At 40.9% G+C, this 27,376-nt stretch overlaps 1 protein-coding gene and 1 non-coding gene across 7 annotated transcripts; one reads left to right on the top strand and one right to left on the bottom strand.

Moving 5' to 3' along the window:
• The first annotated feature begins 361 nt into the window (after positions 1-361).
• Positions 362-24,253, top strand: TBC1D31 (TBC1 domain family member 31). 6 transcript variants are annotated; one of them, XM_055705545.1, is made up of 22 exons: positions 363-530; positions 2,320-2,466; positions 3,027-3,142; positions 5,029-5,207; positions 8,142-8,293; positions 8,701-8,860; positions 9,088-9,288; positions 10,459-10,632; positions 11,479-11,558; positions 11,661-11,807; positions 12,069-12,202; positions 13,207-13,340; positions 13,935-14,114; positions 15,173-15,357; positions 15,970-16,122; positions 17,271-17,406; positions 18,336-18,428; positions 20,173-20,313; positions 21,343-21,537; positions 21,987-22,146; positions 23,052-23,168; positions 23,879-24,253. In XM_055705545.1, exons 1-22 carry the CDS (start codon positions 454-456, stop codon positions 24,019-24,021), a joined length of 3,204 nt encoding a protein of 1,067 aa, XP_055561520.1. In that variant the 5' UTR covers positions 363-453; the 3' UTR covers positions 24,022-24,253. The 6 variants fall into 6 exon arrangements, with proteins under 6 accessions (XP_055561521.1, XP_027660034.2, XP_055561520.1 ...); XM_055705544.1 differs by having other exon boundaries at positions 364-530; positions 15,125-15,357; XM_027804230.2 differs by having other exon boundaries at positions 366-530; positions 15,125-15,357; positions 21,987-22,134.
• Positions 24,254-25,696: 1,443 nt separating this feature from the next.
• Positions 25,697-25,769, bottom strand: TRNAM-CAU (transfer RNA methionine (anticodon CAU)). The gene has a single exon. It is a non-coding gene; the product is annotated as a tRNA-Met (tRNA).
• Between the last annotated feature and the right edge of the window lie 1,607 nt (positions 25,770-27,376).

Below are 27,376 nucleotides of genomic sequence, written 5' to 3'. Positions count from 1 at the left end.
TAACGCGAGGGCGCTGGTAACAAGAGCTAACCGGCAGCAGGCCCTGCACATGCGAAAGCCTGGAAAAAAGTATTAATGTCCCATTGCGCCATGTTATAAACATGTTTGCCTGATAGGAAGAAACACTATATTAAAAAATTTATTTTTTTTTTATAAGACGTGGCCTACACTTTATTATCCGACGCTGATAGCGCTCCGCTCCGTGGCCCCCCGCCTGACGCCCGTGAGGGAAACGACAACTCCCGGCAGGCCCCGGGGCAGGGCGGGCCGGTTCCACTCCCGGCAGGCCGACGGGGGGCGGAGGGGGGAAGCGCGTCCGCCTCCTCCTTACTGCCCTCCATTGGTAAAGCGGGAGCGGGCTGTACCATGCGTGCGGTGCCCCCCTGCGCGGCAGCCGTTGGAGGGCCCTGAGGGGAGGCGGCGAGCGCGGGAAGCGGTGGCGCCGGGCCCGGGATGGAGCGGTCTGACCTGGGCGGCCGGCAGCAGGGGCCCATCTGGCACCGCAAGCCCTGTCCGGCGGCGCGGCGGGGGTAATGACCGCCCAGGGGCGGGGGGCGGCGGTGGTGGCGGGGCTTCAGCTCGGTGCCGAGCCGGCGGCAGCCGTGGCCGTCCCTGACGCTGCGCCGCGGAGTGGAGGCCGAGGGAGCGGGCAGTGAGGGGGTGGAGGAGCCAGGGCCAGCCGGAGCCCACCGGAGGTTCTGCAGGCTCGGGGATGCCCGCTTAGGTAACGGCGAAAAACGTTCCCTTTGAAGGTGGAGTTGGTCCCCCAGGAGGCTGTGAAACCTCCGTGCTCAGAGGTGCTCGAAGCCTGGCTGAGCAAGGGCTGGGCAGCTGTCCCAGTTTAGTTTTTTGGGTTGTAACTGTACTGAACAAAACGCCGTGGGTGAATTCCGACAGTTCAGTTGAGGGGCGAAGTACTACAAAGACATCTGGCCCAAGCTGAAGAGCAGCAGGGTGAATGCTGGTTTTGGGGTACCTGTATGGTGTTTGACCTGAAGAGTCCGGATGCAGCTCCAACAACTTTATTCTCCTGGGTTAGTTTAGTGGCAAAGGAATTTTTGAAAGGCAGGGAGTGGTGTTGAGGAAGTCCCGGGAGATGCTGTAACTACACTGTTATGTACTCATTTCAGGGTGTTTTTAGAAGCAGAAGTCATACTTCACTTGTGGGTTTTTTAATGACATTAAAGGTGCTTAACATCGCTACATTTTAATTGTAGTTTAAACTAGCTTAACATCTTTCTAATTTCATTTTTATGGCCTTTCCCTTCTATTGCAGAAAAGAATGGGCTTAACAAAATGAGGTGCAATTTTGTCTCTAGTCTGGCCCACAGCTGCGTGGCCCCTCTTCTTATACTCACACTTTGTAACATGCACCAACAGTTGCATGCAGCTGCTGGGTTGCTTATTCTGCTCTCTTAGAAACTGGTGTCTCAGATAGCTATCAGTGTCTTAAATTGCCATGGTCACAGTATTTTGCAAGTGCCCTGCATTCTTCAATCAGCCTGCCAGTATCCTGTACAGTTTTAGATATTTAGTTTTACTCTGAGTTTGCATACAAGTAATGATAGAAAATAATTGGTTTGCTGACTGTTAGCCAAAAAATATAGAAGTAGCAGATCTCCCAAATCTTAACCTCCTGCTTCCTGGAAAAACCTTCCTCTTACAGTTTAGTCTGCACATGGGCTTTGTTTCTGCATCTGGCTCTGTTTTATGCCGACAGCATGGTACAAGGATAGGATGTGGACACACAGCAACTTTTGTTTCATAATATCTCAGATGAATAATGATAAAAATGGCTTTCTTCATGCTTTTGAAGACTCTGGAAAGAAGTGGTATTAAAACTAATTTCCCCCTACAGCTAATCCAAGTGATTTCTTACAGTAATTCATCGCTTCTCAGTTTTCCAGTTTGTTCCTTTGCAGTGATAACGAAGAGCCAGGTTCCGTGCTGAGTGCTGAACTGGGCTTTCATATACATTAGCAGATGATACATCAGTACGCAAGTTAGTGTTAATCATTAATAATAGAAATGAAAATCAGGTAACCAGGAGCCACATGAAAGGATCGTGAATGGTGGATTTTCCCCATCTGCTTTACATGTCTCCTAACTACCTTCCAACATAGTGAATGACTTCCTTTATTTAGTTTGGTTTTTATATTAGAAATATGGGGGTTTCATGGAAGAAGATTTTTCTTAGAACACTATGAATGATTAGTATTGTAAAACCATAAGCTAGGAATATTTTAATCCTAGGTCTTGGAGAAATATGTGATAATAAAACAATTCTAAGCATGGTTGTTTTGCTTGCTTTCTTCACAGAGTTATAGTAAACATAATTCATAGTGTCAAAGGATACCATTCAAAGACAATACGTTTTCTGAATGTGGCTTTTGACAGTTCTGGAGATTCTCTACTTGTTGGAGACTACCAAGGGAATATATATGTTTTTGACTTGAGTGGAAACAGGTAAGGATATTTCTATCAAGACATGTTAATTGTCCTGACATTAGTAACATCTAGGGGTAGGGAGCTTGCCTGGACAGCATGCCACATGAATGTGTAAATAGATAGTAGTCTGCTCAGAGCTGAAACTACAAGCCAGTGTCTCATGTAGGCTCCCTAAATACTGTTTTATTAGTTCAGCTGCTTGAAAAAAATCAGAATTTTGTACCTCTAAACTGAACAAAGCAATTTTTTAGAACTGAAATACTACCACAAGGAGTTATTCTTTGGATAGCACCAATCAATTAATAATACAAGCCATGAATTACAGTAAACTAGAGCTAGTATTTCCATTTGCAGAAGTACATTAATCAGTCTTTTCAGTTTTACACTACTGAGTTTTAAAATATTTGCATTGATTTTTAGATTTATTGTAATTAGATGTGATTTATTTCCTCCGTTCTTTTGAGTTAATTGATTTTTTTTCTCTCAGTGATACATATTCAGACTAAATAAGTTATTACTTCACTTGACGTCACTAACCAAAGTTTCCTAACACAATGAGAATGTGTGTTTTGAAATAGGTTTAACCTTGTTCAGCGAACAATGCAGCCTTGCACTGCTTTGGCATTTAATCTTCGCAGAAAGACAGAATTCCTGGTGGCTTTGGCAGATTATTCCATTAAGTGCTTTGATACAGGTAAGGAGAAATGTAAAGACTTGCTATGTGGGTCGTTACAAAAACCTATATAACTTTAATTTTGATCTCAAAATTTTTTGTAAGTTTTTTTCATGGCATTCATACTATGTATTTCGTGCCCTCTCTTCAGAAAAGTTTGGGCCCATGTGGGTTAATAGGCCTGTGGGTAAATGAACCCTTTGCTTTGTCAAAATTCCTACTGAGTCACACAGGTATCCGTTTAATTGAAGTTTAGCACAGGATCACAATTATGTATGTTACTTTTTTAAATCAATTCTGTGTATGTTTGCTTAGAATGAGCTGCTCTATGTAAAATCAAACTAGAATCAGTTGATAGTGTGTTAGTTTGCAGCTGAACTGTTTATTAACTATATTAACAGTAAAATATATTAACGAAGTGACAATGTATACTAAAAAAACTGTCAATACTTTTGAGTATGCAAGTAGATCTGTATCCTTGTTCAAAAGTGATATTTAAAATTAACTTCACAGGTCAGCTGTGTGTGTCTGTCTTTATTAGAGGTTAAATGGTGAAACGCATTGACAATTCATTCTTCATAAATAATTTTAACCTATCAAAAAGTCCAGGTATAGTGTCTCATATCATCTGGACTTAAATCTTTTTTAAAAGCCATAGGAATCCCTCCTCTGCAATTGGAGGGTTTGAGTCTGGCATTGTCAGTGAAGATTTTAGTGTAACACATTGTTTCCCAAATAGAGGAAGAGTCAAAGTTAAGGTCTGAAATCCTCTGTGCTTTTTCTCCTCCTTTCAACCACAGGAAGACCAAATTTAAGATTTTGGATGCACTTAGAGAAATCATCCTAATTATTGCACAGAGTTCTGCATGCATATATGGTGCTGTTTCCAGATACCAAGTCATACCAAAGAATGTTTTAAAATATAATTCTTACTCACATAAGTCAGTATTAGGTGAACTATCCTTAGGGATGTGTTAGATAATACTTAGTTGATGGGCACCACCCCCTTCCCTAGAAGCCGTACTCTGTAATCCCATGTCTTCCTCCCAGGTGACAATAGCTGTAAGCACTCAATTGTTTGTAAGCACAGCAGAAAGTTTGACTGTTAGGCATTATGAGCTGCTTTATAGACATTTCCCGTCTTTGACATGACAGCAGTAGGTCAGGTGGAGCCACCCCCATGGGCTGTCAGGCAGGCTACCCAGTGTAAATAGTGTAATTGCCACAAGTACAGTTTGGTTGCTGGGGGAAGATTAGTGGTCATGCAGTCACAAGTGGGAGACAGTGTAGTCAGAGGAACCATTTCCTTAGTATGCAGTACACAGCATAAAAATGTTTTGGACTCTAAAGGAATTAATGATGTGTTGCTTTCTGACTGTGCCTTTCTATAGTCATAGCCCGTTGTCATTAAGCCTTTCTTCCTTGCACCTGTAAATAGCTGTGTGATCATTCATACATATTGTCCACAAGTAAAAACAAGTGGAGAATTCTAAATAGAACATTCAGTCTTAACTTCTAGAGATTGCTGTGGGTGTTCACATCAGATAATCTGCCTACCAGGCATGCTGAATTTACCTGATCGCAGTGTTCACGTCTTTTTAAGATTGATCCTCAGGCTAAATTGAACAAGTCTGTGCAAGTTGGCTTTCTGTGTAGAAATGAGAATAACTTATGGAAACTGTTACTTAGAGATGAGGAGATGGTTATGTTTCTCTAAGGAATAATAGCTATATGAAGACTGATACCTTTGTTTCTTGTTTGTTGGGCTGTGATGGTAAATGATCATGTACTAGGTGTGCTTAAAAGTCTCTTACAGCATAGTGTTGGCAATAAAGTGTACAGTCATAGTTGTTTCACTTTGAATGACCTTCATATCCATTTCATTTTATTTTTTTTATCAACTGAAGAAACCAAGGAGCTAGTTAGTTGGATGAGGGGACATGATTCTTCAGTGTCTTCCATCTCTGTCCATGGCTCGGGCAGGTATGCCATCACTACATCCACTGATACAGCACAACTATGGGACTTGGACACCTTTCAAAGAAGAAGAAAGCTGAATGTTCGTCAGTCTGTGGGTATACAGAAGGTAAGTAAAGGATAATTGCTAAAGGGTGAACAAGCATACCTCATTAGGAGTAACACTGTGTGCTAAAATCACAGTACTTGAAAATATTTTTTAAAATACAACTGAATCTTTTCCATGTTCTTTGGGCATATCTCCTTAACTGTCATCCTGTCATGTCACCCCAACCACTGGAATCATAACTCAATAGGTGCAGAGATCTGCTGGGAACTTCTAAGGAACCTCCATCTTTAGAAATACTCAAAACTTGGTTGGGTATGACCTTTACTAACTCAGTTTAACCTAGAAGTTGGAACCATCTTCTAGATTGACCCTGCTTTGACCTGGGGATGGGCTCAAAGGACCTCTGGAGATTGATTCCAACCTGAACGATACTGGGATTTAAGGGCATTGTTAAAAACACAATTGTAGTGCCATAATGTTAACTTCAGTCACCACCACCTACCCCATTCAGCTGCTTATTCCAAAGCTGCTCTTTTTTCTATGCATGCGCTAAGCACTGAATGTGGGAACAAACAAAGCTGAAAAGTAACTCAGCAAAAAGAAGTTGCTGCTTTTCAGCCTAGTGGTTTCTTTTGCTTCGATTTGCTGCACAGACATAAGTGTCTGGAACAACACAGGGGATGAGAGGGATGGCACGTTTATGTCAGGGAGTGCTTTAAATAGGTCTTCCTTACTGTTACACTGCTTTAGACAGGTCTGCCTGCGCCACCAGATGTCAAACTTTGGCATAAGTACTGCAGAAAGTACTGATGCAGTGCCTGAGTATTGCTGACACACATGCTGGCTGCCCTGCAATGAGTAGTTTTACAAACACCACTTCAAACCAAAGTTCTCTTCTGGCTGGTCACTAAAAAGCCATGCTGATTTTGCAGAGAACAAGGCTATTCATTTGAGTGTTTTCACTGTGTTCTAGGTCAGGCAGAAATTTTGTCAGCTTGGAATAGTTACCTAGCAATTACTGTGGAAAATCATGCATAAATTTTTGTTCATTTGTTTGTTTTATTAAAACTGTTGTGTAGTGCATGTTGCTAAAATAATAATTATGTCTTCCCTCCAAAGATGGCTGCATTTCTTTAGCGGACAAGATTTTTCTACTGCTCAGTGTCTTTGTTTGTGTAGGCTGTGTGTAGGGGCTTCTTATTGATAAATGGCTCTTGGAATTTGGCAAGATCAGGATGTTACAGTATGGAAACAACCTTTAAATTCAAACAATAGTGGCTATGGTTGAATGAATAAATCACTGTTCGGGAATCAAGAGCCTGCACTTTTGGTTTGGCTCTACCATTTCTGATAGGACATTACGCAAATAATCCAAGTTATCTGGATTTCAGTTTCCTGTCTTTAGAATAGAGATAATGATATTCTGCTCCCATGCCACAATTTAAGACATACAGGTAAGTGCTTTATTAAAGATCAGATTTATTATTAGACACTGTCCAAAGTTGCATTCTTGCTTGCTGTCTGAGCCATTGTAGTAGTGTCCCACCAATCTTTGCGGTGTACTTTTTGATGCCTCTTTACTTAAGCCCAGTTGCACTCCAACATACACCTTCTGTTACGCTGGTATGGGGCAAAGCTAATTTGAAAAGACGGAGACTGAGCTGCACACTGTAACAATAGCGGGTGAGAAAGAATTGCTGAGAGAAGACATATAATGACCATTTCCAAAGCATCACTTCTTCTTCGACAGCTGCTTGTGACTATCTTGTGGTATTTTTGTAGGGCAAAGCAGAAAAAGAGGAACTGTTTGCAGTTTATCAAAATTTAGACTTCATCCATCTGCGTGATAGGCATTCATTGTCTAGGTAGACTTTCTCAGTGTCCCTGAAGGAGGACAGGCAGCTCAGTCTGGAGATAAATGACTCTGGTAGGTGAGCTTACTCTTTCCTCATAGGTAACTTTTGCTCACTGTCAAGTGACTAATTTGGCCTGAACATCCAACTTTCAGTCACTAACATTCAGCAAGGTTAATCCTGTCCCACGTATCCAGATTCACAGATTTTCAAGGCCTCAAGAGACCGTTCAGACCAAAACTTGGAACTTTGTAGCACTAACTGTTAGTCTCAGCCAGTGAGTACTTCAAGTAATCCCATACATGTTCAGATACCAGAAGATATTTTCAATTTAACCTTAAAAAGTTATAGGTACAGGGAATTTGCTGAAGCTGCCAATAATTTATCATTAAGTAAGAGTGTATCTGATGACATCCAAAAATACAAATAATCCAATTTTTTTTCTTACTGAAACAGATTACACATAAACAGTAGACATGTTGAGAATAATTGAAAAAATATATTTACAAGATTTTTGGTTTTATCTTCATTCATCCTCACAGTAAAATCTGCATTTTATCATTGGAGAATACATTGCTACGCTTTTTACAGTACTTTTTACGTTTAATAGTTGTACATAAAATAAGGGGTTTAAAAAATGAATGCTTCACAGAGTGCATTTGCAGGCTCTTGGTACCATTTGAATGCTGACACTAGTTTGCAGAAGATGCAACAAGCAGTTGCTCAGTGAGCAATTCTGGCTATTGTCTCCCATCCGCTCCTGCTTCTGGGTTCACGTTCCCACCATTTCTATTACGTCCTCTCTGGCACTCAGCAGAAACCTCCACAAGGCAGTTCAACAGTCATAAAAACACAGATAAAGGTTTGTGCCGCTTTTGTGAGTTAAACTGGCTTAGCAAAGGGTACAACAAGTTCTGAACCAGTGCAAGGGAGAGCAGGCCTGCCTAGGCTGTAACAGGGGAAGGGGGCCCACTGCCTGGGAGATCTAAGCCTTGCACTGCAGCTGCGTTACACAGTTGTAGTCATAGCCATACTGTCATGGTTTCTTGCTGTATTTTATTTTGTAATGCACTTTGGTCCAGTTTAAAGGGTACTTCCTTGACAGCATATTCCATTTTTTTTCTTTTCCATATTCTTCCAGGTTTTTTTTCTTCCATTGAGTAACACCATCCTCAGCTGTTTCAAAGACAATTCTGTTTTTGCATGGGAATTTGATACTTTTCACTGTAAATACCAGTTGCCAACTCCTGTAGAAGGTTCTGTGTTACTTTATAAGGTCTTTGCCGTTACCAGGTAAATTGCTATTTTAAACATTCTAAAGGCAGACTGCAAAACCTGTAGTTTTAAAACAGGTTTTCTTTCATTATTTGTAATGTTTTATGGACATATTGAGCTTTATACTATGCTAAGCGTTTGAACTCTGCTGTGACTGATACTTTGAGCAAGAATCAATAGCAGTTTTTATTACAGTCCCATAGCAGTTGAAATAAAGTAAGTTGATTTTTAATGACCACTAAAATAAAATTTAAACTACCCTTTACAAAAGCAGCTTTTATTATTTAGGAGCTCTTTTGTTCTTTCAGGAGAGTATGACATGATTGTGGCAGTTTCAAAAGTGATTTGAGGGCATAGAAGGAAATGTACAATCTCTCTAAAAATTGCAGTATTCTGATGGAAACTTTACCTCATCTGTGATCCAGAGATGGCCGGATTTTTGTAGCTGGTGGAAAATCAAATCATCTTCATTTATGGTGTTTAGAATCAAAGCAGTTGATAAGAATAATCCAGATGCCTGCAAAAGTACAAGCTGTCCGTCATCTGGAATTCCTCCCTGACAGTTTTGATGGGGGCTCCAATCAGGTCAGTTTTTTTACAAAGCTTAAAACTGGAGTATTTGGTTAGTTAATTCAACACATACACTTTGAGGGCCTTTGGGGGATATGGGCCCATACCATACAAAAGGAAAGTTACTGTGCTAAATGTTTGCTCAATTGCTCCTTTAGCTTAATGGAATGTTATTGCTGAATTAGGTATTCCTCTTTGTTTTGCATTGACAGTATTAATTTATGAATTCTTTTAACTTATAGGTCCTTGGAGTGTTAAGTCAAGATAATATTATGAGATTTATCAATATAGAAACATGCAAACTTCTTTTTGACATTGGGAGCCACGAAGAGGGAATTAGTACAGCAGCGATTAGCCCAAATGGACGGTATATTGCATCAGTAATGGAAGATGGTAGCCTTAATTTGTACAGTGTCCAGTCTTTGACTCCAGAAGGAAATAAGGTAGAGTGCAGTAAATCCCGTTAAAGTTGATACTTGTCTGCAAATGACCACTGATACAAAAGTTAGGTAGACGTATGTTGGAGTACCATATTTCACACTACAAATAAAGAAAAAGTGGTTTGTAGAGTTCCCTTCATAGTTACTCCAGCCTGTCAGGTAATGCGATGTTTTTAAGGTATATATATCCCTGTGTTTCTGGTGTTGGGAGGCGGGCGAGATGGTATTTCTTTCTATAGCAATTTGTATGGACTAATTTCTCTTTAAAATGATATTTTAGGGCAGATGGAAACAGCATTAATTGTGTGGCTTGTTCTGTTTCCTATAGGAAATGTTTGGCAACTGATGCACTCTTAAACTGCCAGCATGAATGGTGTTTTTGTTACTGTGATTTTGTTCTTCTTACTGTGTTACTGGATACCAGCATGCATCATTATGGCACAATCATGCTCCTAATCCTTCCTAAATAACAAACATTCTAAATACCAGTTCTTACTTAATAAAGTAATTTATTAATGGGAGTCAGGTTTCTAAATCCAGAATTCCATATATCTTTAATCACCATGTCTTTGAAGTAAACAGTAACCAGCTTCGGATAATGACGGAGTTGGAGCTGAGGAAGGATGTGTAAAGATGTCACACATGCATTCCATTTGCACTTTTGCTGCTGGTTTGACATGAACTGGGATAGCCACTTTGTTACATGCTTTCCCAATCTCCAACACTGAATTAATACCTCCCTGACACTGAAGACTAATTATAAAGTTTGTAAAGGTCTGTTGTATTCTTTTTAACTGGTCCTATAGAAATGCAACTATTTTAGTGACATTGAGAAACACACTAAAGTAAATAACCTGAACGGTACGTGATACACGTTTATACTACCTCAATTATATGTTTTCTAAGCAAGGAAATAACATGATGTTTGAGTTGGTTTGGAAGCTACAAAAACCTTCTCACAGTTTTGCTATTTTATTACAGCAGTTTTATTCACTGGTGTACTTATTCAGGAGTATACAGTCCATATATATTTACAGTATAAATGTCTTTCTTCTTCTTGCTATGGCCATCAAGGTCAAAAATATGGTATATAAAATAGACTAAACATCAAATTATAGTGTTATTTAATCTGTCTTACAAGATTTTAACTGAGGTATTTTCGCTTAATATTAGCCTCCACCACCTGTGTTCAAAGTAGTAGAAGATTGGTCCAAGTGCACATCAGAGCCAAATAAATTGACAAGAGTGGCTTCAGGAATGTCAGAGTGGCCTTGGAAATCCAAAAGAAGCAAAATTCAGACCAGACTGCTAAAACTGCAAGTGAACACATCACTGCAAAATAAAGAGGTGGGAAAAAGTTGCAAATATTTTGTTCTCCAGTCTGCAGCATTTAAATTTCATTGCAAAAAAATATTTAGCCACTTACTTTAAAGAGTAAGTTCTGGCACTTATTTACTTGGACGTTTGAGCAGAGAAGGGGATTAAGGGAGTTTTAGTACCATTTCCTCTCTCTGTTTACCCCATACTCGTGTATTGCATGACACAGCCAGAGCTGCCTCCAGTCAGCTTGGGGTACCTCTGAAGTTGTTCAAACAACTTGTGACACATTTGGATATTTTTTAGATATGATCTGCTTCCCTGCTGACAAACTGGCACTTCTAAAATGTCTGCCTAGAAGCCATTTCATTATTTGTTAATTATTCAGAAATTCATTACTGTTACATTTATTTCCCTTCTGCCAACACTGTGCCATCTTCTCTCACTGTCTTTGTCTTGCATCTCATACATATTTATATTCTGGTATTTATATTCTCATATATATACAGATACATATCTATATCTATACATATATCCTCCTGTTAACATTCATCTGATCTACTATGTCAATATTCTGTGTGGTTTGGCTATATCCATCATTTAATAACATATAGTTTAGTCAGTTAGGTTCCGGTCAGCTTCTAACTGGAATCAATGGTGGCTCTTCTTTGAGTTCAGTAGAAGATGATCATAGAATTATCTTTTTTCTTGTTGAAATACCTGGGATTATATAACAGATAGCAGTACATGTTATTTTATTTTTTTTAATATTACGTTAGGAACTTCAATATTTAGCTATTATAATCGATTAGAGTGCAAAGAAAGAGATTATGAAAGAGAAATCCTTGCATTTATTGTTGATCCCCTATTTTGTAGAATGAATTGCCAGGCAGATTAAACAAGAAACGTCTGCAGTCCTTACTGAAAGGATTTGGAGAATATCCAGCAAAGTACAGGTATTTTTGTGTGCGTGTTCATGCTTGCACAAAATAAAATTGCTTCTGTTTGCTGGCCTGTGAAAGAGAAGTTGCTTGACTAAGTCTGCATTTTAATTGCAGGATGTTTGTTTGGCGTTCCTTATTACAACTTCCTGAAAACCACTTAGCATTCAGTAGCCTAATAGATAAGGGCACCCACAGTGCATTTGTGAATATTCAGAATGAGTATCCCATCAAAAGTAGGAAACTGCTGAGAGTTTTGCAGAGGTAAAATATATTTTTCTATTTTATTTAAATACTATAGGTTTTTATTTTCATATAGTGATCTGGAATGTATTCAATAGCCGGAGTCAGCTGTAAGAAAAATTCTAAAATGAAATAATACTGCTGTCATGCAGTTTTGTTTTTATAACTCATGTAATTCCACATCTATTGTGACGTTTACGATCTTCTGTGTTGTTCTAAGATGCACATTATATTTCTGTTTGGTTTTGAATCGACGTTTTCTGCACCTTTGTTTGCTCACAGAACCTTATCAGCTCTAGCTCATTGGTCTGCTATCTTTGCTGAGACACCTTATATCCCTTTGCTAGCATTCCCATTCGTAAAATTATTCCAGAACAACCAGCTGATCTGCTTTGAAGTTGTTGCTACAGTAGTAGGTAAGCAAGGATTTTAAAAACTCAAATATGCTGCAACATGTTTAAGCTTTCCCATGCGAAAGAGCTTTTCCTGATGAAATGAATGAGGTATTTCCTAAGAGGTCACCAGCTTCTCTTCCAAAGATGCTGCCAGAAATATGGAGCAACTGCATGCTTAAAACAAAAACCTGCTTGTAAATAAAACAAGATATTAGACTTGCTTTTGCAGTTTTTCTAGCAAAAAGATAGCAGATTAACAGTATTCGTGAAGTCTAATCAGCAAAACCAAATGTCTGTAGCATAATTATAACTAAAACCTCTGAGACGTGGGAAAAGTAGTCACACCTACCCACCTCACCCCACCCCCTCACCCACTCCCAGTCAAAAAGGAATGATCTCTTTTAAGGTTTTACTGTGTTTAGTTGTCCTAAGCATGTGGTAACTCAAAATTAGACATTTGGCTGAAAGCTGGCTATGGCTGTCTTCTGGAGCAACATTCTAAATTAAAGTGCTTTACACTTAAATTAGTTGTTGCAGCTGCTGCTAAGCCTACAGAAGATATGTGCTGCCAAGCATACATACCCACTTTGCAAACACATGCTGTTAGTGAATAAGTATCCAAGTTTACAGAAATTATTCTTAGTATGTTAAAAAATACTTGACCCAGGCTGTAGTTTCATGGGATAGAAATACAGGTTTAAGTATTCCCATCTGCCTCCAGCCATTTAGTTCCCCAGCACACAGACTTTATTTCATTTTATTTTTGAGCCAGGTTAGTTCCCCAGTCTTTTTCACAGCGTACTGACACTAACAGTCATGCCAGTGCAGCTGGAGGAGCAGTGTACTGTGGGAATGGTTTAGGAATAAATGCTAGGGAAGAGGAGAGATGGGAGTATCTTAAATAGGTTTTGCTGCCTAAAACTGCCTCTTAAAATCATAGTCTTTATAACCAGACCCTAAGGCTGTCAAGAGTTTTATTACTCTGGATTACAGTGGATTGTGTTTGGCTTTTTATTCTCTTTCAGTTAATTTTTGTCAGCACTGGTTTGAGTATTTCCCCAATCCTCCAGTTAATGTCCTTAGTATGATGGAAAACGTTCTGGCACATCATGACAAACAACTGCTTCAGCATTTAATAAAACATAATGTGACTTCACAGGTAATATTCCAGCCAGCTTTTGTGTATATGATATACTGCAGTGAATGATAGTGCACTAGTCTTTCATTTTTACATAGTTCTTTTTTGAAGGAGTTTTCTTTAAATAACAATGAGTGCTGTGGGAGTGTAAGGAATGTGTCATTGCTTTCCTGCCACTTTTCTTTTTCCATGATCATAAATCTCATATACATGCAACTGTAGTTCTTGGAAGTCTTTTGCTTTCAAGTCCACATTGCTTAAAAATCTGCTAATTGAATTATAAATGTTTGGGTGTTTTTTTTCAAGTGGACATAAGCATGATGAATTAATTTTGTAATCCTTATTTATCATTAGGGATTATTTCAGTTTCACAAATCTAAACAGAAGATTTAGATATCCAGGGAAATAATAAATTTATTTGTAGTTACCCCATATTAATTTTGAATGTTTATAGTGTGTGATGAAACTTATCTTCAAATATTCTGGTTTAGTTCCTGTTTCTTTCATAAGTAATTGATTATTGGTATAAGGCAAGATAATTTCTTATTACTTCTTTAAAAGGAATACTAAAATTGCACTAATGGATTATTTTGTCAATTTTCCCAAATAATGTAGGTTTATGCTTGGCCTCTTCTAGAAACACTGTTTTCTGAGGTTCTAACAAGAGAAGAATGGCTGAAAGTCTTTGACAATATCTTCTCCAACCATCCTTCATACTTTTTAATGGTTGTTGTTGCCTATATTGTATGTTCCAGAGCTCCCTTGCTTCACTGTAACCAAATGGCAGATTTTGAGGTAAGCATCTTCGTATTTCAGTCATATGCAAGTGCACCTACAGAGACATATAAAACATTGTATCTGTTGTTACAGAGCTTAGGAGATGTTTCATTTCCATGTTAACATATTATTACATGTTTCTGAACAATGTCATCAAGTACCTGGCAAATATACAATAAATGAGTAAAACATTGAGCAATTTCCGGTAGTTTCATGCAACGAGATCTTTAAAAGCTTTCATAAGCTTTCTAATGCCACTAAAAGCCATTTTGTACATGTGAGTAGTTCATCAACCACAAAATAATTCTGCCTCTTTTTTGGACTTCTACTTGTGGAGACAAGGCACAGTCATTCTGTCATCTTGTTTCATCATTTTGCTTTCAGATTTTCAAAATTAGGCAGTAGTATTTGATGTTCTCTGAAGCTAAATGAAAATGTTTCCTTATGTTTAGCCTTAACATGGGAGAAGGAGGCTTTTTCATACGAAAACGTCTCTGTAGGCAAACAAAGGGTTCTATCTTGAAAATGTGCTTGTAAGCAGTTAGTTTGACAGGCATCAAACAGACATTATTGCTACATTTAATAATAACCAATTTAGAGATACTCTTGGCGAATAAGATCTTTGACAGGAAGGAATAGTCCTGCAAGAAGAGGAACTTCCAGGCTTCATGTTTGAACACCAAAATTCAAGGGAGATTTATCCACTGGTAGGAACCTCCTACCAGTGCTGCCCTGTGCAGGCAGTTGTACACTCTAAATTCACACCTAGCTTTCCAGTTCCCTTACGCAACTGTCGTTTGAAGAGAAGGAAAAGAGCCAGAGCATATTTGTACAGCTTGAAGAGGTTTGGGTCAAGTCATTTGAGGAGGTGATATTTTACGAATTGGTAGGGATAACTTAATAATCCCTTTTAAAATCAATTTTTGGAATCTAGATCTTGCTAATTTACCTAATTATTCCCAAACAGTTAGATAAAAATAAAATGCTTAATCTTTTGTAGAATGTAAATGGGAGCATGTCTCTTACAGTATTTCTTTCATCATCGTAACAATCTGGACATTAATGCTGTGATTAAGGAAGCTTATCATCTTATGGAGGCTACGCCATTAGATATCCATCCACAGCGTATGCTTGATGACTTCATACCACTTACAAAAGGACAGTACCCTGTATTTAATAAATATCCCAAGTTCATTTTGGATTATCAAACTCAGGAACGGGAGAGGATCCGACAGGATGAAATTGAATACTTACGAGAGAGGTATTAATGGGAAAGTTGAAGACGATATCAGACTGGGAGGGACAGGGGGGTGCGATTGCCTTTTTCTGTTGTAATGTGTATGCTTGAGAAGAGGGACAATTAAGAAAATTCAGGAAGATGACTTTAAATAGCTGCCAAAGGTTAAGAGTTGTTTGGTTTGACACATTTTTAAGTTACATATTTTAAGGCCGTCTTATCTTAAACAAAAAATGTTTGTTAATACAAGAAAATATTGGGCAGAACTTGGAAGCCTGTAAGTGAGAGCCTAAACCTCTGTTGACCTTGTAGTGTCTAACTTCCCGAAGGGCCAAGAGTTCTTAGCTTGCTATTAAAATCAGTGGGTACCATGATGCCCAGGCACCTTTAGAAACTAGTTTTTGTTAAGAATGTGAGGAAGAAAATGTCTGCGCTCATCTGAAATGCCCTGTTGTCTGTAACGGTCAGTACTGTAACTCTTCCTCACATACTTTATCAGTATCAAGGGAATGCCAGACTCTTTCATGACATCTTATTTCAGCAGTTCTTTGCTAGTACAGACGTAAATTTCTAAGTAATCAAGTAATTTCTTGATGCTTGGCTTGAATTATTAACATGTGATCTCCTTCCATTCAGACAATTAGCGCATGAATTAGAAGCTAAAACACAGGAACAGAAAGCAGAAGATGAAGCCTGGTATCAAAAGCAGGCATTACTTCGAGAAGCTGAAGAACAGAGGCGAAAAATGCTACTGGAAGAAGAAGAGAAGCTGGCAGAACAGAGGCAAAGGTATTATAAGAAGCATTAGGCCTGGCTACTGTATCCTGCTATTACATTTTTAACCATGAGTAAAGGCAAAATAACCACTAATTTGTAGAAATTGTAGCGTGGGAAAACAGTGTGGTCTGCTGGGTCCAATTTTGGTGTGGGAACGAAGTGATCTGGGTTGTGTTACTGCCTTGCCTGAGGGAATACAGCAGATTAGAGGCCAAGTCACTTCATATTTTTTGTCTCAGCCCCCAGCCTTTTGGTTGGTCTCTTCAAGTTGTGAATGCTTTTAAGCAGTCGATTGCCATGTGTTTGCACACTGAGACTTCAGACCTACACCGTGAGCAGACTCACACTGCAAATACACGAGTCACTTATAGTATCAGTGACTGCACACATTCTTTTCTTTCTAGAGGATTTAGGGAAAAGACTGCTTTATATATTGGTTGCTGAGCAAATGGTTGTGTTGATACTGAAGCTGAAATGTCAGTTTGTACATTTTGCAGTTGTGAAGGTTTAAGAGAATTTCAACATCTCCAATAGTTTTTTTCGATCAACTACAAGTAACTGTAGAATCATCGTTTAGGCTGGAAGAGATTCTTAAGATTATCTTGTCCAACCATTAACCTAATGCTGCCAAGTCCACCACTGAACCATGTCCCTAAGCACCACATCTGCAAGCGCTTCTCTTAAACCTCTGCAACCTGGAGAGTAAGGTTTTTTGGTTGGTTGGTTTTTAAAAAGAGGGCAGCGAGCCTTTCTTTGCAAACTAATTCTTGAGTTTGTGGTTTTGTTCCTTGAAATAGTTTGATATTTTGCAAATAAATTTAGGACTAATTTTGTGCAGAAAGATGTACCAGGACACTGGCAGTTATTCTAAGGCATAGTTTCCAGTTCTGGATCATTGCAATAGTAAACTAGTGCTTGTTAAAATAGAATAGAAACAGGACACAGGACTTCAAAGCTTAATTGGGGACATTGCTGTTAGAGGATGTCTCTGTGGCTGTGAATTTAATTTTGTCTCGTAAATGAAAACTGGACAACTTACAAGATAAATTAGACGTTAGCTCATAGTCACTAATGGATAACTGCAGTGCAAGCTTGTGCTGTTTGGTACTGAGCTTTCATATATACAAGTTCCCTTGTTTCTATTTATTTTGGCTTTGAAGACTGGCTGCTGTGAAAAAAGAGCTGAAAGTAAAGGAACTGCAGTTTCTAGATGCTTCGAGAAGGCGTTTTCTGAAATACCAGCAAGATCAGCATCAAATGGAACTGCAACGTCTTGATGACGAAATTGCGAGAAAGGCTGAGTATTGCTCAAGATATTCTTTTCTTGAAGGTTTATTAGTGAAAATAGACAAGGGGAAAATGCATGACTAAAATTTCAGTTGATTACTGTGTTTTGTGAGCCTAGAGGTTGTATGGGATTGACTGCTTTAAGTGATAAATGCATAATTTAACAGTTTTATTTGGCACTTACTATGTTCCACTGGCATGCTTTAACCGGCAAAATTCCTGAGAAAAGCCAGATATATCTGTATATTGGCAGTGTTGAAAAATGTAATGAGCTCCTTAAAGGACTAGTGAATTCTGAGCTGTCTGTGGGCTGCATGTCCAGATTGCAAATCAACTCTGCCATTGATAGAGAGGCTCCACAGCGGCCTCTGGCCAGGCCTGGCTCTGTTCCCGTGCTACTAGCTCAGGCACCGTGGCGTACAGAAGATGAGAATGGAAACTTTTGAACCTTGTGGGCATGAATTGAGTCCTTGTAGGGCTACTCCTTGTGTCTCAGTACTACACTTTGCAGAGTGCAGCGCAGCTGCCTGTTTGTTTCCGCAGTCAGGGCGCTGTAAGGTTTGAAGCTCCAGCTCAGCGCAGGTTCTGCCGGGTGCAAAGTGACCCCTTCCCTATCTGTGTACTGTCCTCCGCAGCGTTCTGACTTCAGAGACTCCTTGTTGGATTCAGAGCTACATGTAGCAGGTTATTAGCGCTAGAGCAAGCCTGACATTTCCCTAACATGCTTGGCTGGATGCAAAACTATTCTTGTGCCTCTTCTTCACCTTGGCCTGTGCTTTTGATGTGTAGTATTTTCCATTATTCATGGTGTGACAGAAAGTTAACAAGAACTTAGAAGTAGGGTGTGGCTTGGGATTTTGGACATTCTTGATACTGTTTTTTAAAGGAAGAAGAATTTCTCCTTCACTGTGTTTTCATGTGTTTCTTTTCTTCTCAAGGCATCCATGAGGGACCAGGAAGCAGCTGCTACTATTCAAGATATAGAAGTACGATGGATGGAACTTGAATCACAAAGACAGCTTTTTGAACAGGTAATTATTAGGGAGCTATACAGATGTTTATATTTAATGGTTCTTCCTTTGCAGTTCTTGGATTCAGTTGTGGTCATTCAAGCAGACTTTGTTAGGAAAAAGGGGGCCTTTTTTTTTTTTCCTTTTCCTCTCTGATGTTTTTTTTTGTTAGAATAAAGCCTCTGTTGATTAAAGTATTAGTAGAATGCACTGTTAGATGTTTTCCTGGGAGAAAATACCCATATTCTCCCCATTATATTCTTCTGTGCAGAGGTATCATTTAGTTGCTGCAGGGTTTAGCTGTGTGCTCAGCTGGTTGAGAGAAGCAAGAAATGTGTAAAAAAGAAGTCTGTAACAATATGTTCCTCATCCTAGAAACTCTTACCTTCTCATCTGTGATATCTAGATATATCTACGTTTTCTTGAGAGTACGGTATAGCAAATTGATGTATTTGATGAAAAAATGTCTTAATTACAACAACATCATTAAGCAAAAAGGAGTGGGTGGTTTGTGGGGAGTGTGCAGTTCCTTTCTCAAATGAGTGACTTATAATTCAGAAAGATCACTAATAAAGAGGTTTAATTAATAATACTGTTTAAAGTTAAATATGAGTTAATTATTATGAGTGACTGAAAAGCAAGGCTACTAATGGAAGGGTTTAGTAACTTCCGTAAGTGTTTAGAAATCACAGCTACATGTGCCGATCTTGCATATGTGCAGATCCAATGGCGTGCAAGCAGAAGTGGACATCCAGATAGTTAACCCCTATTTTGAAGCATGTGTTTGCTTATATTTGGCTTTTTAAAACTTTTGGCCATAGACTTTATATAATTTATATATTATGCTCAGTTATGCTGAGCATAACTGGGCTAAATTTCTTTTAGCATCTATTTATTAAATACACAGCCAGCTGTATTGTAGCTACATAACACAAACCAGGCTAAGTTCATTTGTGTTCCAGTACATGTAAAGTCAGCTGTTTAAGGGAGCTAATTCTACAGTGATCATCCTCTTTAGGCTATAGAAAGGTAGCAATTATTTAACTAACTGGGGATATGTGTCTACCCACAAAAGTCTGTATAAGCAGGCTTTCCCTGCCGTGCCCTGAACTGACTGTTTCGCTGCCGTCAGTGAGGGGCTATATTCAAGCTAAGAAGGCCATATGTGTTAACTTTGCTTTAGTACCCTGCTGGCACAGCTCAATAGATTCCCACAGGCCTGGGAAGGGGTTGTGCCTTCTCCAAAAAACTGTGTAGATGTGCCCTGATGAATATGAAGAAAATGTGGTGAGAGGTAAAATTCTATTCCTAGATCTACTGCTGATTCGTGCTACTTTGGCAAATCATCTCTGCATTCAAGCTGCAGATGTGTTTGTTATAAGTTCCTGTACCGTGAAACAGGATTTATATTTGTAAAACATTTTGAGGTTTTGGCTAAAATGTGCCATGAAAGTACGGAATATTTTCATGATGAATCGAATTCATTTAAGTTGGAATTCTCTTTTATGCTCCACTGTAATTCAGGGAGTGGAATTACATCAGGATCAGCCTGTGAGACCACTGTGATTATTCTGATGACACTATTTCCAAATGGATAAAACAGCAGGGACTATCAGTTTCCTGGGCAGTTGCAGTATGTAGTGGGATGAGATGTGTGGATATATTCAAATACTAGTCTAATGAAATTTTAATAAATGATAGAGACAGAATTACAAATGTGGGTTAGTAGCTTAGCAACAGTAAATTATCTTTGTGTGTTTGGCAGCATCTAATCAAAGATCAAGAGGCAGTTACAAAGGAAATGAAAGAAGAGGTGGATGCCCATCGAAGAAAGGTGGATCTGGAAGATCATCTTCTTCAGAGGTTGATGGAAATAGATAAAGAAGAAAAACAGAAAGCTCAGATAGTAAGCTGATTGGATCATAGCATGTATTTTGGGGAGTTAGTATTCAAACTAGTACTTGTTAATAGTATTTTAATTGCAATTAGCTAGTTCAGGTTAATATGACAATATTTTCTAAATAAATCTAATTTCTAGATACCTGTATTAATAGATTATGATGGTATTTTTAAAGTTTTGAGGTTTTTAAAAATCTGACTGAAGTGTCCAAACAGCTATGTAATGCTGAACTTCTCTGGGCCTGCCATGAATATTAACTTTTCTTTACTTCTTAGAACTCAGAAAGCATGTAAGACTCAAAAGTGCTTTTCAAAATAAATCATCCTCCTGTTAAGGAACATGTTTTATTTGTAACCATAATAAAACAGAAGTATGCCTCAAAAGAACTTTCAGTTGGTAGTACTTGGCAGGAAATTCAGCTGTAGAAGATGTCTTCTAGATCACAGTAATGAATGTGTGTAGCTTGACATTAGGAATTGTTCAGATTTTCAAGCTCAGAACTTGTAACTGCACAGTTGGAAAAATAGTTGCAGCTAACCCACTGCCCATATGCTTGGCATCTGCATTTATATTTTGTCTAGAAATAGACATATGGGTCTCAATTTTTGTAAACAGCCTTTGATTTTTGGAAGCAGATGGATGTGGGTGGAAGTTTTGGCATGCAGGTATCATTCTTATGTTAATTGCACCTGTAAACGGTATTAAATCCATACTAGGAAAGCAAAATCCCCAAAGTCATGGAGAGAGTTGAGGCCTCGTTCCAAAAGATATAAAAAAAAGGAAAAAAACAAATCACAAAACAAAACAAAAAAATGACCCTCAGTAAGGGAAAGACAAAGAAGGGTGAAGAAGCAGAAGGCAGCCTTGATAGGTGAGACAGCCCGCTGTAATGAGTGGAGGAGTGGCACTGCAGGTACAGTCTCCCAGCAGGGACATCCAACGGTGATAGTGGAGAACAGTTTACCTTACCTGTATGTAAGCCTGTGTACTTAGAATAGACTAAATGAATTGCTAGTAAGAAAGATGTTTTATTAGGTGGCTGAAGAAAATGCAGCCAAAGCAGAGCAGAAACGCATTGACACCGACTGGAGGTTGCAAGCATTGCATAAACTAAGGCGTGAGGATCAGGACCGTGAGAAGCGTTATGAAGAGATAGCCAAGCTCCTGCATGACAACAGGGTGAAAGAAGCTGAACTGCTGAAGGCCATGAGGGAAGCAGAAGAACAAAAGGTATTTTTAGTATTTCTTTTTCTAAGTGGGACTGGTACAAACGTAACTGGGTTTTGCCCGTAACATGTCCATAACATAAAACTGAAAGATATTGAAGAAATATTTTGTTAGGAATCTCCTTTTAACAAAATTAAAAATAACAAAAAAAAATTTTGTTAGGACTGGAAGTTTGTGGAAGCACTAGAGCAAATTGGTGAGGATATTTTAGGCTTAGGGAAGCATATTCCTAATTCTGTAACTTCCTCTCAATTTTTTTCTCTGACCTAAGACTTTTCCCTTTCTCCGTGTGTTTAAATGAGAAATTTTTCAAAAAAAAGTAACATTCACTCATCTTAGCATATATTTTGATTTAAGAGTGAAGCATAATCTGTAATAATCCAGATGATTTTACTTGTTGCTTTTTCCTTGCAACATATATGTTAAAGACACATTTGATATCTGTTGCATAGTGGGAAGAAGTTATACAGAAAAAAGCTCAACTGGAGGAAGAGCAGAAAGCTGCTGCTGCTGCAAATGAACACAGGAAGCAGTTTTTAGAAGACAGAATGAATGACGCAGAATTGGCTGAAAAGCTGCAAAGGGAAGATGACTATTTTGGTGAGCATATAGGTAGTGCAGTTCTTTGGTGTGGATGTTAGCATGAAGCATTCGGTTAATGAATGTAAACTAAGTGTCCAATATTGGGGATAAACTTAAGCTTAACTCCTTTATATAAGTACTTTTTGGCAGTATTCTTTCGTGAAGCCAATGTATCAGGCCAGACTTGGAAAGGAATCTCACTTTGATATCTGTCAGATGCAGCAGTATAAATGGCATTTTTGATAGGAGCACAGGTATAGCTCGGCTTAAGCCAATCGTAAAACCACATCTCTTAGAAGTCCTCTGTCAAATAATGTCCTGTGATGAGGTGCAGTATTGTACCAACAAGTGACTTTGCCAAGTTTTTTCACAGGAAAAAAACATGTATGCACTTCCAGAGTAGGCCTGTACATCCTTCTCAAATACTGCATTTGTGGTTTTGTGGGTATTTCTCCTATTCCCCCATCTCTGCAAGGCTCACTCAAGACTAGTGATCAGTATTAAGATTAGATGATCGGTATTGCTTTGGGCAAACTGTTTTCAGACTTTTCCCTATTTACCTAATGGTTTTAGTATGGAGTAATTTTCAACGGCATATTACTAAAATGGGTGTCTCCTCCTAAAACTGCAAGTAGAAGTAGCCATATTCCACATGATCTTAGTGGCCCATTTGTCAGAAGATTAATTACATAGGAAGAAACAGCACATGTGGAACTGTGATTTCTTAAAATGAATGCAGTGAAGCATAGCTTTGACCCATAGAGTAGAAACATTGACTTCTAATTCTGAGCAAATTATACTTGCCATTAGATGGAGCGAGTGATTGTTCCAGTTTTGCTTCTTGCAGAAAACCTGTTTCACCTCAAACTAGAAAAATTCCGTAGAAATTTAAACACTTTTAATTTACAAAAAATCCTTCCCTCCATTTCCCACAGAGAGACACTGTGATTTAAAGGCCAGACGTACAGAGAGAGGGGTGGAACTCCAGCAGGTGCCAAGGACTGGAAACATCTGTCTGAATGATTTTTCTGCATCAGAGTCATCATCGCACAGTAAGTTTCTAAGATAGGACCCTCCTTTCTTTCACATTTCATTTCAGAAGCATTACTGGAGCCTTATTGTGCAATTGAGTCATTATTAGTTATGTAGGTGTTCAGTGGATAGTAAATCAGTTTATTGTTGGATTCTATTTCACACCTGAAAAAAAGTCTTTGCTACCAGGGGCAGCACAAGTAGGAAGTTCCTGAAGTGTGTCACATTGTGAGAGTGGTCCTGTTAAACCTCAGCCTAGTTGAATCCCATTCTGACCCGATCATTTTACCCATGCTTTTTCTCTCTTTTTAGTTAAGTATGATTTGGGGATGTTGAGAAGATGTAGAACTGTCTTTCATCAAAATCTTACTGAGAGTTATAGTCGGGAATTAGTCTGTAATCATTTCCTCTGGGCCGTGCTAGCTACTATGGCCAGTGGAAGCACAATTTAAAGTAATATGCATCTTACGTGCAAAACTCTGCACGCGATGGGAAACACGTATCTATGGACCTGCCGTAGTGACCCATCAGCATCTGACCTTTTTGTAACAAAACACAGGCACAGCTTTCAAAGAACTTGTTTTTACAGGTCTTAGGGCTCTCTTGCATACAGCAGTACTGGTAAAGCACAGCATTTCTATGCCACAGGTAACTGTTTTCCAATAAGCATTCGTAGTGTTTATGGAAAACCATTAGTTGCAATATTAAGTCCAAGTTTCTGGCACTTAAGTGTCCTTAGACAGAAGACGAGGACTGGCGTGCCAAGAGCGGGAACTGATGGCAGAAGTCAGACGGCTCAGACAAAAGCTTATCTCACAGTCCCGAAGTAGACATCCTCCAACTCGTTTCCCAGCTACAAAGTGGATACCTTGAGATGGTTTGCTCTGGACCTCAGCTGTACTTTCAAATTATCAGTGAAATGCTAAATATGTATAGTGTGATTAAGGACTGATCATAGATTGTTTATTGTAAAAGCCTTTGGAATATTTTTATATAAAATCAAATGCTAGCTAGAAAAATGTGTGTTATTTGTAACCTTCTCATTATTTTCTTACTGACAATAATGCTATTTTTACTTTTAAATAAACTCACTTTTTACTATCAAGTTATTCGACTTGCAGTGGTTTTGTACTTTTATTTGTTCTGGTGGATGCCGTGACTTGAAGAAACAAACCACCGTTGAAATGTTGGTTTTGTCAGTGGTATGTAAGTGGATTCTACAAGTTGCAGCAGGGAGCTTCTCAATTAGAGGGAAAAATCCCTTCCATTGAGAGCCAGACACCAAGAACAAAGCCCAGAGAGGCTGTGGAGCCTCCATGTTGGAGACAGTAGCATGTTTATCTCGTAAGAAGGGGAGAGAGAATCTGAATAAACACACTGTTTTTCATGCTGCTAGGCTTGATTTTCACTGGCTAATGTTTTCAACCCAAGAGTAGAACATTATGTGGTGTTACAGTAAAAAAAGAATGAGACACGGTAAAATAAAGCGAATCATTCGTAACTGCTACGCACAGGGCTGGTACAGGAGTAGGCTCAGCTGTGTCAAAATATGAGGGTCTGGAACTGAAGTCGCTCTGCTTCCCGTGGGGTTTCGTTGATGCTCATGGGGGCGGCTGTATCGGAGTGGGGCTGCTCATGGTGCCCCATCGTGCAGGGGGCAGAGCCAGACAGCGCTTCTCGACAGCAGCTTTGTCACCTGGGGCCGAGAGCAGCCTCCCTGTTTCTCATTAAATTACAGGGCCTCAGTGCGCAGAGGTGCTCAGTTATCCTCACGTTAGCGTCCTCTGCATCTGGAACTGGGAGCAGCCACGTAAGCAAAGCCCAGGATGCATAGAAAGGTCATCGCAGCCCTCAGCGGAGCGCGGGGAAGAGGCGGCATTCCTTTTCGAAGGGGGAGATACACAACAGGCAAAGATATCTCTGGGAGGCAGGAGGAGTGAGAGAAAATTGCCTTTTTCTGCTGCCTGTCTCAGAGGAGTTTACATGTTGTTTCTGTATTTAAAGGGAAGGAATAAACCCACAAAGTTGTTGGCCGGCACCTTGGGCCGTATGTATATGCACTTCCAGTTCATAAAAGACTTACGGTTCATAAAAACGTTACAGCTGTCAGACACGCATCAACCGGAGCGGGGCAGCCGGCGGGACCCGCTGCCCTCCCGCGCCCCGGGGCAGCATCTTCCCCCAGCTGGCTGCCAGGGCTGCGGGGGCTGCGGACCTCTCGGGGTGTACCCCACAGCCCCCCAGGAGTGGGACCCATTTCCCTGTCCCCACACGGTGACGTGGGTGGGCAAACAGCTGGGTGCAGAACATCCTCTGCCAAAGCGCGTTTTTGAACTCTGTACATCGCGGAAACGGTTTGTGTGAGCCCACAGCCAGCAGACACGTGCCCTTCCCTCGGAACGACGGCTTCATAAATCACGACAACTTCATGAATCACGACAGCAATGACAGTCGAGGGACTAGGGAGCGGTTGGGTCGCAGCTAAAAGCGCCGTGAGCGTGGCCGGGGAGGGGAAGCTCGCCCCGCCAAAAAAGGTGTTCTCCGCCTTTGCCCCGTGTGAGGCTCGAACTCACGACCTTCAGATTATGAGACTGACGCGCTACCTACTGCGCTAACGAGGCGGCTGCGAGAAGGTGCCCTGTGCTGCGTTTCGACGCTGACCATCGGTCCCACCGCAGCGGCCCTTTCCTCGCCATGGTGCTGGGGGTCCTGCGGCCGTCCCGGACGGAGCCAAGGACGGCACGGCACGGCACGGCACGGCACGGCACGGCACGGCACGGCACGGCACGGCACGGCCCTTCCTCCGGCTGCTGCGGCAGGCTCCGTGCCGGGGGGGGCCCCGCCGTGACCGCGTGGGGCTTCAGAGTGCACGTGTGGGGCTGCGCAGTGGCTGAGCAGGACCCTGGGGAGGATGCGTGGGGCGGCAGCGGAGCTCCAGGGTGACCATGCGGCTCCCGTGGTGGCCCAGTGGGACATGGCAGCGACCATGTGGGACCCCGTGGTGACAGAGGCAGTTCCCTGGGGTGACAGTGTGAGGCCCTGTGGTGACAACCCTGGGTGGCCTGCGTGGGGCCCTGATATGACCATGTGGGACATTGGGGTGACGGTGTGGGACCCAGGGTGACAGTGCTGGCCCTGGCCAGGGCAGGGGGTGACAGCCCTGCTGGGCACGGGGAGGCCCCGCTCAGCGTTGACAGGGCGCGATCTTGCATGTCAGGTTAATTAGGTGGCATCATTTTCGGCATAATTGCGCGGAACAGGTCAGTAGATAATTAGTGACTTTTGGCCGCGTCTGACAGCTGTGGGCGGATGTTGGCGGGGGGGGGGGGAGGGACGGGATAGTTTGTAAAATCACACCAGGAGCTGGGGAACGGGCCCTGCCACCGTCCGTCCTTGGCCCCCGGGTGGGTGGCTCCTGCCCCCCATGGCTCCATGATTATGATCTGAACCATTTCGTACCCTTTTCTCTTCTCAAATATATATATGTATGTGTTCGTGTCATCCTCACGTATAATTACTTTCCCCCCTCCCCCCCCATAAGGCATCTGACACAGACCCAGAGCCAGAATCTGGGAAGCTACCCTGGAAAAGCTGGGCCTGTGTCACTCCGAGTGGACCTGAAGGTGTCTGTGCTCCCAGGCGCATCCCTCCCAGCGGCAGGACCCTTTCCCCGCTCAGACGTGCCCCTGTGACAGAGCCCAGACTGGCATGTCCCCTCGCTCCTGCGCTCCCCCCCGGAGCCGTGGCACGCCAGTGCATGGACACAGAGCTACAGAGGGCGAGGGCAAAGCCAACCCGCATGAGAAAACTGTGTCACACGTGCCTCCTCGTAAAAGCATGCACGCAGGTATTTACGGCGTACCTCAGGAACGGTGCCTTCCCACCCTGCCTCTCCTCACCCCCGTGCCGTCATACCAGTTGGCCTGGCTCCCCAGAGGCACTGTGCCTGTCACCCCCGCTGCAAACCTGTGCCTCCGTCCTGCTAATGACACAGCAGCTCGGCCGCCACGGGGACAACGTGACTCCAGAAGCTACAGCCTGGGAAAAAAAAAAAAAAAAAAAAAGAAAAAAAACCCCAACCAAACAGCCTTAAATGTGCACAATCAAGTGATGAGTGTTTGTATTTCTGATGCTTTGAGGCCAGCTCACAACCCTCCGTCCACATAATATTCAGGGTGTTTGGGAAGGGGTATTTTTCTTTTAATAGGATGGCGTAGTCACAAAGGTT

Source organism: Falco cherrug, chromosome 3, assembly GCF_023634085.1.
Source record: "Falco cherrug isolate bFalChe1 chromosome 3, bFalChe1.pri, whole genome shotgun sequence".
Lineage (NCBI taxonomy): Eukaryota > Metazoa > Chordata > Aves > Falconiformes > Falconidae > Falco > Falco cherrug.
The sequence above is the reverse complement of the archived record's forward strand: the minus strand, read 5'-3'. Positions and strand labels throughout refer to the sequence as shown.